The sequence below is a fragment of the Bufo gargarizans genome, chromosome 3, assembly GCF_014858855.1.
Source record: "Bufo gargarizans isolate SCDJY-AF-19 chromosome 3, ASM1485885v1, whole genome shotgun sequence".
In the NCBI taxonomy this organism is placed as follows: domain Eukaryota; kingdom Metazoa; phylum Chordata; class Amphibia; order Anura; family Bufonidae; genus Bufo; species Bufo gargarizans.
Genome location: NC_058082.1, coordinates 169,282,611 through 169,302,294, shown reverse-complemented (window position 1 = coordinate 169,302,294; position 19,684 = coordinate 169,282,611). Strand labels below are relative to the sequence as shown.

The window sequence follows — 19,684 nt, the reverse complement described above, 5'->3', positions numbered from 1 at the left end:
GCAGGCAAGCATATGTTTATGTTTTAATATACTGTATATTACAATTAGTTTCTGACGAGAATGTCCTTTAAAATGTTTATACAGAAACTACTGGCAGTGAATGCAAAAGATGAACATAAAAGCCATTGCGCTATAATAGCACATTTGAACAAAATTGGGTAAAACATGGTTTGACTCTCATTTCTGAATGTCTCTAGAATATAGACAAATTGTAGACAGTGTTTTTCAGTTTCTTATACAGCAATTTTTTTTATTTGTTATGGTTGCATCACCTTCATTTGGATGCAGTCAGGGCTAATAAAATATTAGATGGATGCTCCAGCTCAAGAAATTAGCTGGGGAACAAGCAGAACACTTTCATGGTGACCCCTTTTTTGTCTCTTTGGGTGCAGATCAGTCAATTCTCGAGTTCTTTTTCTGTCATTTAAGATAGCGGCACCATTTTTCAGGCTACCTGAAGCACACTGTCCATTTGGTAGTCAAAGACACTTGCTGTTTGCCCATTCCTGAGCTTGGATTGGTCAGCACGGTTCACATGAGCAGTGCTGGACAATCCAAAGGAAGAAGCAGGCAGTAGATTTGGCTACCAAATGCACAGTATGGATGAGGTAGCCTGAGATTCGATGTGGCCAGTTCAGAAGAGAAGCCTAGGAATTGGTGGATCTGCAGTTGAAAGATAAAAATAAGGGCACAATGTAAGTGTTCTGTTCATTCCCTGGTAGTGTGAATTTTTCGATTGATCTGGAGTTTTGCTTTAATCCTGAGATAAATCTATTGGTTAAGTCTCTTTGGTGGCAATAGACCATCAATAGCTCATTCTCCCTCATACACATATGTGCTTAATTCGACCTGTGCATTTGGAAGCTCCCCATACATTCCATAATTGGTCAGTCCTTCTGAAAATGGCAGGATCCGGGTCCTTAAGGCTAGGTACCCTGGAGATAAGATACTTCATGTTCCCCTGTATATAACAGAGGAAATTGGATTAATGAGGTACTCTATGATTATAAGAGAGAACATCTCTGTAATACTGCAGAAGATTGAACATATTATGCCTGCCCTGCACAGTCTGACACTGTCTAATCAGTGCTGGCAGTGGCAGACTGTGCAGGAAAATGCCCCCAACTGGTGACACCTAGTTGGCAATTCATTCACAAATGTCTATAAGTAATAATATAGAAACGGGATAACATGAAGTCATAAGACTAGACGCCCCAGAATGGTCATTCACTTTCTGTGAGGCTGTCACGCTGCCATATAGTACTTTTTAAAAGGCATCTGTGAGCAGATTTTTACCTGGCTGACCTGTTACATCTGTACTTGGAAGCTGAAGGCATCTGTGTTGTTCGCATGATTATATGTGCCCGCACTGATGATGTGAAATTATGTTTTAATATAAGCAAATGAACCTTTAGGTGTTGCCATTACACCGAGAGGCTCAGCTCTCTCTACAACTGGCGCATTCTCTTCACTTTGACAGAGCCAGGTGTGATCACGTTCATGCTGCCTGGTTCTGTCAATCAAAGTACAGAGGGCGCAGCAGTTGCAGAGAACAGAGCGTCTAGGTGTAACTGCAACACCACCGTTGCTCCTAGAGGCTCATTTGCATATATTACATTTTTTCGAAGCAATGCGATCATGTGTGAACATGGGACCTACACAGATGTCTTTAAAGTTAGATTCCCTTTAAACAATGTTATATGGCAGTGTGGCAGCCCCAATGGAGTGATCCATTCATGTTAACCTCTTCCTGACACATGACATAATATTACGTCATGGCAGCAGGGGACTTACTGCATTTTGACGTACTATTACGTCATGGTGATCGGACGGGCACCTTCTATGGGGGTCGAGGAGATCCAGCCCCAGGCTGCATCTTCTAGGCAACCTGTTACTGTATTAATCAGTGTAATACACTAACAGGCAATGGATTACAATACAGATATTGTACAATACAGATGTTACAATACAGCATTGTAGAGGGTATCAGACCCCCAAAAGTTGAAGTCCCATAGTGGGACAGATATAAAGTTAAAAAAAAAGTAAAAAAAGGTGTTTTTAATAAAAAAAAATTAAAATTACAAGTAAAAAATGAAAAAAAACACCCCTTTCCCCTGATTTTATAATAAAAAATAGAAAAAAAAGGAAAAACACACATATTAGGTATCGCCGCATCCATAACGACTGGCTATATCTATAAATATATCATATTATTCACCCTGTCTGATAAACACTGTAAAAAATAAATAAAAACTGTGTCCAAAAAAGACATTTTTGTAACCTTACATCACAAAAAGTGCACCAAGCGATCAAAAAGGCGTATGCCCTCCAAAATGATACCAATAAAACCGTCACCTCATCCCTACATAAGACAATCTCCCAAAAAATAAAAATACAATAGCTCTCAGAATATGGAGACATGAAAACCAAATTTTTTTTTGTTTAAAAAATGCTATTACTGTGTTAAAGTAAAAAAAAAAAAAAAGTAGACATATTATGTATCGCCGCGTCCGTAACAACCGGCTCTTTAAAAATATCACATGGCCTAACCCTGCAGGTGAATGCCTCATACCACAAAAATTTGATCCTACCTAAGACAATTGGACAAAAAATGTAAAAGCCTCGGCTCTCAGACTATGAAGACACTAAAACATAATTTTTTTGTTTCAAAAATGCTATTATTGTGTAAAACTTAAACATATAAGAAAAAGTATACATATTAGGTAGCACACGTCCGTAACAACCTTCTCTATAAAAATATCACATAACCTAAGCCCTCAGGTGAATGTTTTTTTTGGTCACCTTGCCCCATAAAGTGTAATAATGAATGATCAAAAAATAATATGTACTCAAAAATGATACAATAAAAACATCAACTCCTCCTGCAAAAAACAAGCCCCTACACTTGACGATGGGCTGAAAAATATAAAAAATATGGTGTTCAGAAAATGGAGACACAAAAACATAATTTTTTTATGTTTATTATGTAAAACTGAAACAAAGAAAGTAAACATATTTGATATAATCGCGTTCGTAACAATCTGCTCTATAAAAATAGCACATGATCTAACCCATCAGATGAACATTGTAAAAAACAAAAAATAAAAACTGTGCCATTTTTTGGTTACCTTGCCTTACAAAAAACTTAATATAGAGCAATTAAAAATCATATATACCCCAAAATAGTACCAATAAAACTGTCACCTTATCCCGTAGTTTCCAAAATGAAGTCACTTTTTTGGAGTTTCTACTGTAGGGGTGCATCAGGGGGGCTTGGGACATGGTGTCTAAAAACCAGTCCAGCAAAATCTGCCTTCAAAAAAACCATACAGCGCTCATTTCCTTTTGCTCCCTGCCGCGTGCCCTTGCACCAGTTTACGACCACATATGGGGTGTTTCTGTAAACCACAGAATCAGGGTAATATTTAGTGTTAAAGAAAAAAATGGATTAAAATGGAAAATCTGCCCAAAAAGTTAAATTTAGAAATTTCATCTCCATTTTCCTTTAATTCTTGTGGAATATCTAAAGGGTTAACAAAGTTAGTCAAATCAGTTTTGAGTAGCTAGAGGGGTTTAGTTTCTACAGTTTCTAGTTTCGCGTTATTTATGGGGGGTTTCTACTATGTAAGCCCCACAAAGTGACTTCAGACCTGAAATGGTCCTTAAAAAGGGGGTCTTGGAAATTTTCTTCGAAATTTTAAGAAGTGTGTTTAAAATTCTAAGCCTTCTAACATCCTTAAAAAATAAAATCACATTTACAAAATTATGCCAACATAAATTAGACATATGGGGAATGTTAAGTAATAAATATTAATGAAGTATCACTTTCTGTTTTAAAAGCAGAGAAATTGAAATTCTGAAAACTGCAATTTTTTTAAATTTTTGGTAAATTTGGGATTTTTTCATAAATAAAGGTGAGATATATTGACTCCAATTTATGACTGTCATAAATTACAATATTTCACGAGAAAACAATCTCAGAAGTGGGTTGGATAAGTAAAAGTGTTCCAAAGTTATTACCACATAAAGTGACACATGTCAGATTTGCAAAAAATGGCCTCGGCAGGAGAGCGAAAACTGGCTCGGGGTAGAAGGGTTTGAAGAGGATCCTTCACCTCTCCTGACTTGTCTGTTTAGTAAATAATTGTATTCCTCATAAAATGACTATTCTGTGGAATCTACAGGGAGTGCAGAATTATTAGGCAAGTTGTATTTTTGAGGATTAATTTTATTATTGAACAACAACCATGTTCTCAATGAACCCAAAAAACTCATTAATATCAAAGCTGAATATTTTTGGAAGTAGTTTTTAGTTTGTTTTTAGTTTTAGCTATTTTAGGGGAATATCTGTGTGTGCAGGTGACTATTACTGTACATAATTATTAGGCAACTTAACAAAAAACAAATATATACCCATTTCAATTATTTATTTTTACCAGTGAAACCAATATAACATCTCAACATTCACAAATATACATTTCTGACATTCAAAAACAAAACAAAAACAAATCAGTGACCAATATAGCCACCTTTCTTTGCAAGGACACTCAAAAGCCTGCCATCCATGGATTCTGTCAGTGTTTTGATCTGTTCACCATCAACATTGCGTGCAGCAGCAACCACAGCCTCCCAGACACTGTTCAGAGAGGTGTACTGTTTTCCCTCCTTGTAAATCCCACATTTGATGATGGACCACAGGTTCTCAATGGGGTTCAGATCAGGTGAACAAGGAGGCCATGTCATTAGATTTTCTTCTTTTATACCCTATCTTGCCAGCCACGTTGTGGAGTACTTGGACGCGTGTGATGGAGCATTGTCCTGCATGAAAATCATGTTTTTCTTACCTTGCAGACTTCTTCCTGTACCACTGCTTGAAGAAGGCGTCTTCCAGAAACTGGCAGTAGGACTGGGAGTTGAGCTTGACTCCATCCTCAACCCAAAAAGGCCCCACAAGCTCATCTTTGATGATACCAGCCCAAACCAGTACTCCACCTCCACCTTGCTGGCGTCTGAGTCGGACTGGAGCTCTCTGCCCTTTACCAATCCAGCCATCTGGCCCATCAAGACTCACTCTCATTTCATCAGTCCATAAAACCTTAGAAAAATCAGTCTTGAGATATTTCTTGGCCCAGTCTTGACGTTTCAGCTTGTGTGTCTTGTTCAGTGGTGGTCGTCTTTCAGCCTTTCTTACCTTGGCCATGTCTCTGAGTATTGCACACCTTGTGCTTTTGGGCACTCCAGTGATGTTGCAGCTCTTAAATATGGCCAAACTGGTGGCAAGTGGCATCTTGGCAGCTGCACGCTTGACTTTTCTCAGTTCATGGGCAGTTATTTTGCGCCTTGGTTTTTCCACACGCTTCTTGCGACCCTGTTGACTATTTTGAATGAAACGCTTGATTGTTCGATGATCACGCTTCAGAAGCTTTGCAATTTTAAGAGTGCTGCATCCCTCTGCAAGATATCTCACTATTTTTGACTTTTCTGAGCCTGTCAAGTCCTTCTTTTGACCCATTTTGCCAAAGGAAAGGAAGTTGCCTAATAATTATGCACACCTGATATAGGGTGTTGATGTCATTAGACCACACCCCTTCTCATTACAGAGATGCACGTCACCTAATATGCTTAATTGGTAGTAGGCTTTCGAGCCTATACAGCTTGGAGTAAGACAACATGCATAAAGAGGATGATGTGGTCAAAATACTCATTTGCCTAATAATTCTGCACGTAGTGTATTCTTATGACTTCATGTTATGCAATTTGAAAGACATTTTGTTCAAAGTAAGATTGTTCGTGAACATAAGATCTTTTTTGGAAACAACATTCTCAGAAAGGTCTTTCATCCATTGCCCTATTTCATTGAACATATAGGGGCAGTTTGAAAAACTGTAACAGGCCTTCTAGAGAGGACAGCATCCTGTGAGCATGAGCTATCCATGACATGGTAGTGTGCCCAATGAGAAATGGAGGTAGTAACCACCAGCTTGAGTCTTCACAAAATGCTGGACAACACATTGCCTGTGTGAACATCACCTTATTTTTGTTTAGTTGGATACAGAACCTGTCCTGTCCCATCTGGAAAGAGGATGAGGAAATTCTGTCCAGACTTGTAGGACTGTGTGATCGTCTGCTTAGGCTTCTGTGGAAATGAAAACATGAAACAATTATAATGTGCCAGTAGTTAGGTTTCAGGATATGTCTGTATGAAGAATAGGCTGTATACTATATATCATAAGAGTCAGTAAGTTCACAGTCAGTTCAGTGGACAACCACAAAAAAAATCCAAAATGTGATTTATGCCAAATAATAAATAGGAGATAAATTTTCTTCACAGACAACGTGTGCATGTCATTTCAGTGTTCTTTCTACAGTATGTGGAAAACATTCTCAGACTAATAGGCTGCCTATGAAACTGAACTAAATATACATGTGTGCCCAAGATAGGGAAAATAGACTATGTTCAACTGCCTCACCCCCCTTTGTGATTAGGCATTAATGGGGAGTTAGCTCGCTTTATAAATAGCAATTAATATATGATAAACAAATTGATTTCTCACATGTAGTCTATCCATATAGTCACCTGCATGGATTTGGTAATGTTAACTAGTGATGAGCGGCAGGGGTCATATTCGAATTCGTGATATTTCGCAAATATTTTGCAGAATATTTGTTGAATATTCGCGAATTTGAATATTCGCTATATTCTACATTCTTTTGTTTTACTCAAAAATCGGCAAGGTAATGATCGCTTAATATGTGAATAGTGCTATCATAGTGCTATATATTAGTTTTTAGAATATTCGTTATTTTTTCCATCTGAACACATGATTCCTCCCTGCTCCTTGCTTGTGGGCCAATGAGTCATTCGCCCACAAGCAACTTAAGCAGGGAGGAATCATGACTTCATATGTAAAAAAATGACAAATATTCTAAAAAACAAATATATAGCACTCGAAGTGCCGATATTCGCGATTAAAAATTTGCAATTCGAATATTCGCGCTCAACACTAATGTTAACAAATACTGTTCTCATCCATAAGCCACTTTCAGGAGCAAATTAGACAGCATTATTAACCTCTTAAAGACTGCTGAAATTTCTCATACATGTGTTGACAGCAATCTACTACATGTAGTATTACTACCATATACTACTATTACATGTGCAGAACATACAACTTATTCCTGCACTAGTTCAAACGATTGTCCAGGATAAGCTTTTGGTTTCACATTGTTTTAATAAGGTCTCATGTACACAAACATGTGCACAGAGCCTGCGGAGCTCTCCAGTATGGATCTGTATGGTCTCCACTTGCTGCCATATGATCTGACATTCTCCCCCAGATACAATGCTTCTTGGGAAGGATATCTTCAAACATACAGCATCTGATGAAGCTTGCCAAGAAAGGCGCTATAGCTATAATGGGAGTCATATCAAACTATTGCACAGAAGACATGTGTATGTCCTGGAAGTGCAGAGAATCATGCACTTCTAAATGCAAATAAAATATACATTAAGGTGCAGCTGCCAGGGTTTGACTGATTATCTATCACCAGTAGAACACCCTGCTTATCACTGTTTATAGTAGAAGTATAGGAGAGAACACATGAGAGGTGAGAACTGATTATCTATCTCCATTAGAACACTCTGCTTGTTACTGTTTATAGTAGAAGGATAGGAGAGAACACAGGAGAGGTGAGAACTAATTATCTATCATCAGTAGAACACCCTGCATATCACTGTTTATAGTAGAAGCACAGGAGATAACATAGGAGAGATGAGAACTGATTATCTATCACTAAAGATTGGCCTTGTGGTTTGCCCGGCGGTCGTTTTGCAGCAAACTTAGCTCGTTCGCGATTCGCCAAACGGGCGAACATATGGCGATGTCTGCCGGCGCCATATTCTTTTACATTGTAAAGGACTTTGACCCATGACTCATCCATCAGGTGGTACAGGACAGCCAATTGAGACATTTCAGCACATGGACATACCCCCTACCTTATAAATAAACCTGATCTGGCCACCATTTTACATTGAGTCTTTTGCCAGGGAGAGGTTGCTGTGTGGAGCAGGGACAGACTGTTAGGGCTGTTTCACACGAGCGGATGCTGTGCGTGACATCCGCTGCATGAATGACAGCCAAGACCCAATGAGGACAGCAGAAGCATGGAGCATTAACATGATTGATAATGCTCCGTGCCCCTCTGTGATCTCTTTACTACGAAATCACAGTGACAACTTTATCTCACTGTGATTTTGTAGTAAAGAGGTCACAGAGAGGCACGGAGCATTATCAATCATGTTAATGCTCCATGCTTCTGCTGTCCGCATCGGGTCTTGGCTCTCATTCACGCTCGGATGTCATGCACGGCATCCGCTCGTGTGAAACAGCCCTTAAGGACACCAAACGCCAGCTAATAGGGCCACAAAAGTCCTTTTAAGGACTGGTATAGGTGTGCTATTGATAGGTGTGACTTACTGAGGGGTGTAATATACTTATACTTTCTAACATAGAAAGTATATTATAGTGCATTTGCATTATGCAGCAGTCATTTGCGGTTCTGCTGAGATACTGCAGCTGCACAGAGTGACAAACGCTATTGGAACAAATAATTTCTACTGCTGTGATATACCAGTTGCCCCCCAAAAAAACTGATTGAAGCAGGGGTGTTATATACCAATAATATACTTTCTATATGGTGCATTTGGGTAGTGCAGCATTTGTTTGCGGTTTTGCTGTGTTACCTCAGCTCACAGAGTGACAAACACCATCGGAACAAATAATTTCTACTGTTGTGATATACCAGTTGCCCCACAAAAAAACTGATTGGAGCAGGGGTGTTATATACCATTTATATAATTTCTATATAGTGCATTTCGGTAGTGCAGCCTTTGTAGTGCATTTGGGTAGTGCAGCCTCACTGTTTATTGTATTAGGACAGGAGAGAATTAGGACTGGGTTCTCCCTCTGGTTGCATGGATGACAATAGCTATGCCACTTAGTCTAGGCCTCAGGTTCTCTTCACATGTGCTGTACTTTTTATACAAGCATTATTGAGGGCCATGAATCTTCTCCAGATGATACACATAGACACTCACAGTTCACAGGTGTGTCACACTCTCAATCACAGCTTTCTGCATACTTTGACTACAGTCTGGTGTGCCACTCCCCATAACGGGTGTCTCTTTCTGTAGCCATATGGCTGGTCTGAGGGTGATGGCTAGAAAGTACTAAGGTTAGCTGTTTAATCCTAATGCTCCAGTCTGCCCCAGGTTTTGCTGCTCTGACCTCTACCTATCTCCTTAGGGTGGTGTGACAATTGACGAGCATCAATCACCGCCAATTGCTAGCTAGCTACCACACAGGGTGACTGTGGTATCCTCTGTGCACTTCACATGTTTCTGACCATAATGTTCTCGAGTATACACTACAAGAATGTGCTACACAGAGTGGGGATGTTCTAGGTTGTAACCCCCTACACTGACCTCTGACTCAGCCCAGCATTACAGTATGAATAAAGTTAACCCCTCATATGCCAACACTTCCTCAAGATACATTGAGTTTCACATCAATCACAATGTGGTTCTAAAAACAAATATATGGAACGCCCATCGACCTCTTGTCTGAGGGTGTGTGTCTCACGCAGGCGTTATACTTATTTTATAGGCCACCTGTGCCATCACTACTCACTATACACTATACATTGTAAATATGGCATCAATGGGGTGTTTAACAGTGGCATATGACATGAGCAATTTTATTGGGAACTGTGTATGAAAAAAGTTGCAGTGGAACTGTAGCCCCAAACATCCAAAAATCGCTGAAAAAAAAACATGTCAAGTTGGGTGTTTCTCCAGCTGGCTTCTTGGTATAATAGTAATGAGGTTCTCAACTGCACCTTAATTGTAAGAGCTCTAATATATGCATCTTATCTTATGAAGGCAAGGTTTATTAAAGAGAAAATTAAACAACTAGCATCATTTTAGAATAGAAGTGTTATACTAAATGTTGCCTTGTGCAGTTAGCTAGATATTGGATCTTTTCCATCCAATTCAATAATAAATTGCGATGAATCGCTTCTATATTTGAGCTCAGCTTCAAGAACACATGTAGTTTAGCAATGAAGGCAATGTGACAGCAGTAAGTAGGTGATGATCAGTGGAAATGATGAAATTGTGGGAACAGTTGATCCAGCTCTTAAATTGCAGAGATGTGACCTTGTGTCAGTTTCAATCATAAAACAAGATTGCTATCTTTTATCCAATTTCGCAGATCTTTTGTTTCAAATGGAAAATGTGTGACTCTAATAATATGTGAAAGAGACCGATGTTGGGAGGCCAAAATAGAAGCGGATGAAAAAAACTGATAATCTGTGTCATCTTCACAAGGGGAATTATCACAAAGTGACACCTTAGTGCACATGGCAGCTGTGAAGACATGGTCCTCTGTGTGACTGACTTTAATTTAAGAGTTAAAATCTCTAACCGGGGTCAGCAGGTAATTTCTTATCTATCGGGGGTGCGGGATCGAGCTCTATAATTGTATTGGCTCTATTAAGGAAAAGGATCTGGAAATTGCTTACCCTGCAAATGCTTTCAAGATTATGTACTGGAATTCCTGTCACCTCTCACCAAAGAATTTAAGAGGGCTTTAGTTGCAGTTCAATTCAGTTCTGACATATTGGGGCTGGTGTTAACCTGACAAATTTCCAGGAATCCGGCATCAGATGCTATAGTGGCTGCATACGACTTAGCATTGAGGGGTCCTATTTACGAAATGATGCAAGATGGAAAACCTTGCAAGCACAGTTAATGATTATATCTTCTAAAGGATGGAAGACCCCACTAAACAAAATAAGAGGAATTTATTTCACCGCAGGAATTTATTTTACTGCTGGTAATGTGAATGAATTACTAACAGTGCTTTTAATGCAAGGATTTCTTAAAGAATGATGGCTGTAATTATACAGTGCTTAAGTCAGAATTTAAAGAGACTATTGATTCTTTTTAAAATTAGTCACTTTATAATATGACAAAAACAGACTTTTTGTCTAAAGGTCTCAGGAGCCTGTAAAAGAAGATCATGATGGGAATCAGGAACCGATTTATATCATAGAAGCCTGAATATGTGGTTTGTGTTTGTATAGTGCCTTAACCCTCTTACCAAATAAATTAGTGTGCCGTTAGCAGGTGCCTTTCCTCCTGGGTCATCTATTGGCACACATTCCTGCTGGACCAATAGGTAGATAGATAACCCATGTAAATACCATACTGAAAAGTCCACTGTATATACTCTTTGGGGGAAGATTAATTTAAAATAAATTAAATTCCAGCTATTGATTCTTTAAAATAAACAAAGCTATCTGATTGGCTGCTATGGTTAACTGCTCCAGTTTTCCTATGAACCAGTTTAATAGACCACACCCACTGGAGCAGATTTACTAATCCAGTCTAACATTTAGGCAATGTAAACTAGTGTATTGTATTAAATGCACAGTGCCAATAGTGGAGTGTTTTTGCTTGTTTTCTTGGTGGAGTAAACAAATTTATTGTATTTGTACAATTTTTTGAGTAGGTTATTCCATGCCTCACAGTTTACATTTACTAAGGGACAGACAGGTGATTTGTGGGTGAAGCTATATTTTAGCCAGATTTATCATTGCAACTTTTTGCCATTCTACTCTGCAACAAAGGTACAATTGCACTCTAGTTTTCCTGGAGGAGTGCAAACTGATGGAACCTTTGTAACAAACGAGATTAGACTTTGACCGTAGAAATCACATTGTAATTCGTACCACAAATTTAACAAATGACATGCAACATTTTGTATATTTTGTTGCACAAAATTGGCTTCAAATCAAGCAGATACTCAAAAAGGTCAAAAAAATCATACCTTACATTATCCCTTTAGACTAGACAGCCTGAAGAAGTGCTATATTTATCAAAGTGGTTTAAGCTGAATGATAAATGTGGTGGATCTTTAGACACTTTTGTCTATTGATTGGCTTACTTCTCACCAAAATGTTAGCATAATTTTGGAGGACAATAGCATCTCATAAGCCATGGCCATTTCCCCTGAGCCACATCCTCTTCCGCCAAACCATGTTCTTTGTTGAACAAATTGTAAAAAGTGACTTAAGCACATAATAAACATGGTAAAGTACAAAACATACATATATGACAATTTTTGTTGGAAAGTGAGCCAGAATTCTGGACTAATTTGATTAGTAAATGTTTATTAGGTATTATGGCTGCATAGCCATATGCGGAAATAAGGACACTGACTACCAGGTATTTTGATCTAATTGCAAATCTCATGTAGGAGTAATCTTTGTTCACCAGTGATATAGCTTGGGAATAATTACATGAAAATAAAGATACTAAACACATGGCAGAGATTTATAATGCAAAGCCTCAATGTTTATTCAATTGACTATACCAGGGCTCAGTAAATCTGGGTCTGTTGAGTTGTAGTCTTAGATAAGACCCAGCCTGGCTCAGTGACACACAACTGAGCCTGACATCTTTTTATTACAGTGTCAGGCCAGCCGTCCAAATCACTACTCAGCTTATTCATACAGATAAAACAGCCGTCATTTTACTCTCTGGAGGGATATATTATCTGGAAGCCATTGTTAGATTCGGTGCCAACCCTGTCAATTAATTGTAAGAAGGGTGCAGGGGGCTGTGAGAGTGGTGTCACATGCTGAGCCTGAAGCCAAAAGGTTTACAGCCATATGGTCATTTAGTGTTTTTTTGGACAAACACCAGGATAGGAACAGAACTTACCGAGAAACAAAGATCTCTAAAAGTCTGCATATTTCTGTGTTTTCAAGAAAAATGACCTTGTTATATTGCAAGCCTGTTCTATTTGCATATATGTATGCCAGTGAAATGTACAGTTAAAGGGAACCTGTCGCCATCAAAGCACAGTGTAATCTGCAGACAGCATGTTATAGAGCAGGAGGAGCTGAGCAGATATCAAGTTATATAGGAAAAGTTTCAGTAAAACCTGTATTTAATTCATTTAAATGTATGCTCATTCTGGGCTTTGAGGACAAGTAGACGGTCCTATCAGTGACTGACAGCTATCTGTGTATACACAGTCATGGAAGGGAAGTTGTCAATCACTGATAGGACCGTCTCCTTGACTTCAAAGCCCAGAATGAGCAAGAATTCAAATGAATAAAATACAAGTTAGGCTACATGCACACGAACGTTGTTTGTTTCTGTGTCCGTTCCGTTTTTTTTGCAGATAGGATGCAGAACCATTAATTTCAATGGGTCCGCAAAAAATGTGGACAGCACACTGTCTACTATCCACATCTGTATGTCCGTTCCGTAGCCCCGCAAAAAAAATATAACATGTCCCAAATTGTTTTAGGCATTGTTACAATGGATACGCAAAAAAAAAACGGATGGCATACGCAATTTACAGACCTCAAAACACATACGGTCGTGTGCACGTGGCCTTATACTGAATCTTTTCCCATAAAACTACCGGTATATATCAATCTGCTCAGCTCATCCTCCTCTTATAACATGCTGCCTGCAGGTCAAACACCTTGTTCAACATGATAGGTCCACTTTAAGTCAAGCATGTATGCAAACAAATATTTTATGTCCTATCCTTTATATAAAAAGGTACAGTATATTACACATGAGGACAGGACATTCCAGTAACTTACTGTATTCACAGTTTTCCCATGCAAATAGCTGTTGCCTGACAAATTGTGAACTTTCCTCAAAAAATTATTTTTCAAATTGCTCAAGGAGCAGAAATGTGGCATAACCGAAACTAACCAAATTTTTTCTTACTTTAAGTTAGCTTTAAGAGAATAAGGCCACCCTGGGATGTTTTGGCTTGCTTAATAATCACCCTGTTACTATGGAGGCCCGTGCCTGTGATGGCTCCTCCAGAGGGGCATGGATGCTGCTGCAGTCACCCTCCTGGTCATGTATGGTGGCCCGACCTGCTGCCCATCCTCTGCATCACCAACAGTCTTGTCCTTCTGCTGCCGGTCATAGCCTATGCTTCTCTGCAGCGTCTGCTCTCCCTGCCTGTAGCTAATGCGTGTTCTTCCTGGGTCTTAAAAGGCCAGCATGTGCACACCCTACTTTTTCCAGTCTATGGCTGGATGCCCCATGTTATTTAATGAGGTTGTCCTAGTTCATAGCTGAACCTAGACATATTTCCTTTTTCACCCAGGCTGCCCCTCTGATATGAGCATCGGAGCATTCCATGCTCCGATAGTCTCCCTTGCCTTGTGCTGTATTGCGCACTGCTAGGCGCACTCTTCCACCTAGCAGTGTTGCCGGTAACGTCACCAGCACTATTGGGCGAGCTTAAGTGCTGCCTTAGACTATTTTACAGGCTAGGGCAGTGCAAAAGCCTGCCCTTTTGTGCCGGTGATATCACCGGGCTCACTGCTAGGCGGAAGCCTCTGCCTAGCAGAGACCCGGTACGTCACCGGATATAATGAAAAAGCCCTTGCCCTGCGTGATTCGCCACAGGGCAAGGGAGAGCATTGGAGAGTGAAATGCTCATCTCAGAGAGGCTGCCTGGGTGAAAAAGGGGATATGTCTGGGTTCAGCTATGAACCCGGAAAACCCCTTTAATGCACTTTCCTCTGTGGCAGGGTGTCTGAGCAATAAGTAATTCTAGCTTGGTAATTCCTGCAATGGTGTTGTGACTCGTTTTCCCATGTACCGACCTGACCTGTGATTGATTACAGTATTGACCCTTCATTGCTTGACCGCTGCACTGTTTCACAGATTCGCACAAACTCTGCCTGACCTTGTTTTGTTTTTCACAACATGTTTTTCCTGACCCCTTGGTGCTATGCATCTGCTCAACAGGAACCGCATACCAATACGAGTCACATACCAAGTCTCGATTTCGCAGCAATGCAATTACAGAGCTTCTGTGCTATCTTACGAGCAAAGTCACATTATTGACACTGAATCTTATACTATCAGCTGTGTGAGGGTTAGGAATACCTAGTGGCACTAGAGTCTCTTACTGAATGACTGCTGGTGATGTCGACTTTGCAATGGACAGTGCTGTAGACACCTCCAAAAATAACTCTTCCAGTTCTCATTCTAACTAAATTTATCGAAAACGCTTTACATGATTAAGCTTAACTGATATCCAGCAGATCCTGCATGTAAGGGAGTATGCAAATAAAATATATATAAAATATATCAAACAGCCTTAGGTACGTTGCCTTTCTTTCGGTGCGTCACGAATTCCAGTAGTGAAGTGGGCAATGTTCACATTTATCGACACGTTTTCTTTAAAAGAACAGCGCTGCACCCGGACAGAGCTGAAAAATCCTCCTTTCCAGATCTCACAGGAATTTCTTGAATATGGGTAAGCGATCAGCTCACGTAAGTACACCTCTCCTCCAGGTAACCTTATGAGAAATCAAGGTGCCACCAATACTGAAGTACATTCACACGAGGTTCCAACTGCAAGGTTTTTATTATACTTACAAGACGGATAAAATCACATGCGGTGTATACAAATCAATTCACCCGACCCGGGTTTCGCTTTGTGAAGCTTTGTCAGGGGTATCTACTACGCCTACCAAGAGGCGGTCTTTATATATCTGCCACTGATAGGCTACACCTTTTTAAAATCATCATGTACAAACATTAATACATCCAAAAAATACATCAAAAACATTAATTATACAAATATCACATATAGACCTCCTTTGGGTCACCAAATAATTGGTTACATTATGAATTATAAATTACAAACATATCTGAACTGCTTCAGACTGATCACATGGCATTAAACATAATACCAATTAAAATAATATCAAAACACCATACATCCACCATACATGGTAGGCGTAGTAGATACCCCTGACGAAGCTTCACAAAGCGAAACCCGGGTCGGGTGAATTGATTTGTATACACCACATGTGATTTTATCCATCTTGTAAGTATAATAAAAACCTTGCAGTTGGAACCTCGTGTAAATGTACTTCACTATTGGTGGCACCTTGATTTCTCATAAGGTTACCTGGAGCAGAGGTGTACTTAGTGAGCTGATCGCTTACCCATATTCAAGAAATTCCTGTGAGATCTGGAAAGGAGGATTTTTCAGCTATGTCCGGGTGCAGCGCGGTCCTTTTAAAGAAAATGTAAGGGAGTATACTTATCCATAAAATTAATAGTACTGCAAGAACATTTAAACTAGCACATCTAAAGTCACAGGTGCACATCCATAAAAATAGCATGCAGACAGCAAACAAAAAACGCATGGCAGCACACCATTACACATGCAAACAATAGAACTAGGGATTATTCTGGATTAAAGTGGTACTATACCGACTATACATGAAAAATAGAAGCTCTTTGCGCACATTTTTGATCAAACGTGTCGGGCCCATCTACCGGGGTCAAGGTGGGTTCTGCAGATGGATATCTAACACTAAACAGAACTGCCTCTTTTGCGCCTTACCTAAGCCTACAATGTTCATGGTGGTGTAGGAACCTGCTATATTTATACTCTAGGAGTTTCACAGTTCAGACAATAACCCGTCTGCAGGTCTCATGTCTTTGGGGGTGCAAATTCCAATTAACAATGTCACAGGTAACCACCCATAAAACTTAACTTTTAATATCTATCTAAAATAGCTACAAACCCTCTAACACAAATCACATAGCAGTAAAATAAGAAAACAAGATGGAAGATATCATTAGGTTGATACTTAGCTTTGGGGCTAGGAATGGCAGAGATTTGGCCTAATATATAGCTATGGGCTCTCTCCCTATAGCTGACCCTCTCACTATTTGTGCCCTGCCTATAAACGGAATGGCCGCCCTGATAGGGGCGATCCCATATCAGGAACCTCCTGAATGTCCCTGGATGGCCCTGAGTCAGGATGTCCCTGGTAGCTATTGTATGCTAACTTATAAGTTAATCGTTATTGTAATAGCAAACGACTAAAGGTACAAAAAAACTAAAACAAAATATACCATAAAAAGTCATGAAAATTTTGAGACAGATCATTAAATGATTAGTTTATCTCCTACTTATACTTGTACATACATACTATTAGTTGTCAGATAGCACATAATCCCATATTCTAGTTAAACAGAATGTTTTGACATCACCCAGAGTTGGTGGCATCAATATCCCTTTATTTCATAGATATTCTGGAGAGCGCTCATAAGTAGGGATGAGCAAACCCGAACTGTATAGCTCGTACCGAATTTTGGGGTGTTCGTGACACGGACCCGAACCCGAACATTTTCGTAAAAGTCCGGGTTCGGTGTTTGGCGCTTTCTTGGCGCTTTTTGAAAGGCTGCAAAGCAGCCAATCAACAAGCGTCATACTACTTGCCCCAAGAGGCCATCACAGCCATGCCTACTATTGGAAGAGGAGGTGGCCCAGGAGGAGGAGGAGGAGGAGGAAGAGGGGTCATTTTTAGCACTTTCAGGCCAGTCTCTTAGAAGTGACTGATAGGGAGTTTTTTTGCAACAGCAGAGGCCAGGTACAAATGTGGCCAGACAGGGACCACTACTGAAAGACGAGGAGGTGGAGGAGGAGGATGAGGATGAAGCATGTTCACAGCGGGGTGGCACCCAACGCAGCTCGGGCCCATCACTGGTGCGTGGCTGGGGGGAAACGCAGGACGATATGCCTCCCACAGAGGACAGCTTGTCCTTACCTCTGGGCAGCCTGGCACACATGAGCGACTACATGTTGCAGTGCCTGCGCAACAACAGCAGAGTTGCCCACATTTTAACGTGTGCGGACTACTGGGTTGCCACCCTTCTGGATCTCCGGTACAAGTGCCCACCTTACTTCCTGCACTGGAGCGTGATAGGAAGATGCGCGAGTACAAGCGCACGTTGGTAAACGCGCTACTGAGAGCATTTCCAAATGTCACAAGGGAATAAGTGGAAGCCCGAGGTGAAGGCAGAGGAGGAGCAAGAGGTCGCAACACAGCTGCTCCTCTGATGGCAGGGTTAGCATGCTAACTGCACCACCACCTGATACGGAACGTGTTAGCAGGAGGCAACATTTCACTAACATGGTGGAACAGTACGTGTGCACAACCCTCCACGTACTGACTGATGGTTCGGCCCGATTCAACTTCTGGGTCTCCTAATTGTCCACATGGCCAGAGCTAGCCTTTTATGCCTTGGAGGTGCTGGCCTGCCTGGCAGCCAGCGTTTTGTCTGAACGTGTATTCAGCACGGCAGGGGGCGTCATTACAGACAAACACAGCCGTCTGTCTACAGTCAATGTGGACAAGCTGACGTTCATAAAAATGAACCAGGCATGGATCCCACAGGACCTGTGTTGGGTGACATGAAGCCTGATTCTCTGCTATGACATGAAGCCTGAATCTCTGCTATGGGACCTCTCTCCTCTGTCTGGGTGCCGGGGCCTAAAAATATCTGACAGTGGCCTGTTCCAGTGGTGGGTGACATGAAGCCTGATTCTCTGCTATGGGACCTCTCTCCAATTGATATTGGTTAATTTTTATTTTTTATTTGAATTCATTTCCCTACCTACATTTTGCTGCATTTTGCAGTCCTCTAGCCCTTTCCTGGGCTGTTTTACAGCCTTTTTAGTGCCGAAAAGTTCGGGTCCCCGTTTACTTCAATGGGGTTCGGGGCGAAGTTCGGGTCGAGTTCGGATCCCGAACATTTCCGGGAAGTTCGGCCGAACTTCTCGAACCCGAACATCCAGGTGTTCGCTCAACTCTACTCATAAGCAAAATAACCTTTCCCAAAACTTGGTAGATTTATTCGAAGCCAGGAGATAACTGAGGGTTCTTTTGAATGAAACCTTGAAGCGACATAAAGATCACACATTCAAAGTCTATTATGAAAATTCAAACACTAGCTAATTTCTTATATCCTAAACTTCAGTCAACTTATTTCCCTTTCATTGAATTATCTGATGGTTCCATTTCCTCAGCATTCTACAGCTAACTAAACAATCTTAGAAGCTCATTAGCAGATATGGCTTCAGAAGACTTTTCTCACAAGTAAGTGCTTATATAATGTCTACAGTCCTCCTTTCATTAGAATCCTTGGAAAGACTGTTTAAAAAAAAAACATTCACAGAGGCAGTCTCAGGCCCGATTGATATCATTCCCTTCTATTAAACATTTTTAGAACAATTGCTGCCCTTTTTTATTAAGGTTTTTAACTATTTCTGACAGCTTCCCTTTTGCCTCTTGAGAGGCACACATCACTGTCTGTACCAAGAACAAGAAAGGCACCACTTTATGCTCTATCACCTAGTTCCGTTAAACACAGATATTAAAGAGTCACTGTACTTTCACACAACTTTACATAAATCAATAGTAAAAGTGACCACAAGAAAATGTGTAATATGTTATATCAGTTAGAAATGTCTAGTTCTAATTTTATCAGCTGTTTACATCCCCCACTTGCTAATTGCTTTTTACTTTGAAAAATGCTTTGAATTCTGTCTCGTGACAGGGCAGCTCCACAGAAGGATCATAATATACATGTCAATATACCTGTAGGTCTATGTGTGAGAGTGGAGGGGGGAGGAGTGAGCAGTAACATGTGTGAGATGCTTAAATAGACTGCACAGCTGCATAGGAGATTTATACTTCTGTAATGACTTTCATGATCCTGACATACTTCTGAGTGAGTGAGAGAAATTTTGGAAGCAACTTCTCC

The 19,684-nt window shown here is 40.3% G+C and overlaps 1 protein-coding gene across 1 annotated transcript in view; it reads right to left on the bottom strand.

Moving 5' to 3' along the window:
• Positions 1-19,684, bottom strand: part of ERICH6B (glutamate rich 6B) — a 172,885-nt gene that overhangs the window by 59,147 nt on the left and 94,054 nt on the right. Inside the window, exon 9 of the mRNA XM_044287614.1 lies at positions 6,054-6,136. Within this exon, the coding sequence (XP_044143549.1) occupies positions 6,054-6,136 (83 nt within the window). The remainder of the gene's footprint in view (positions 1-6,053; positions 6,137-19,684) is intronic.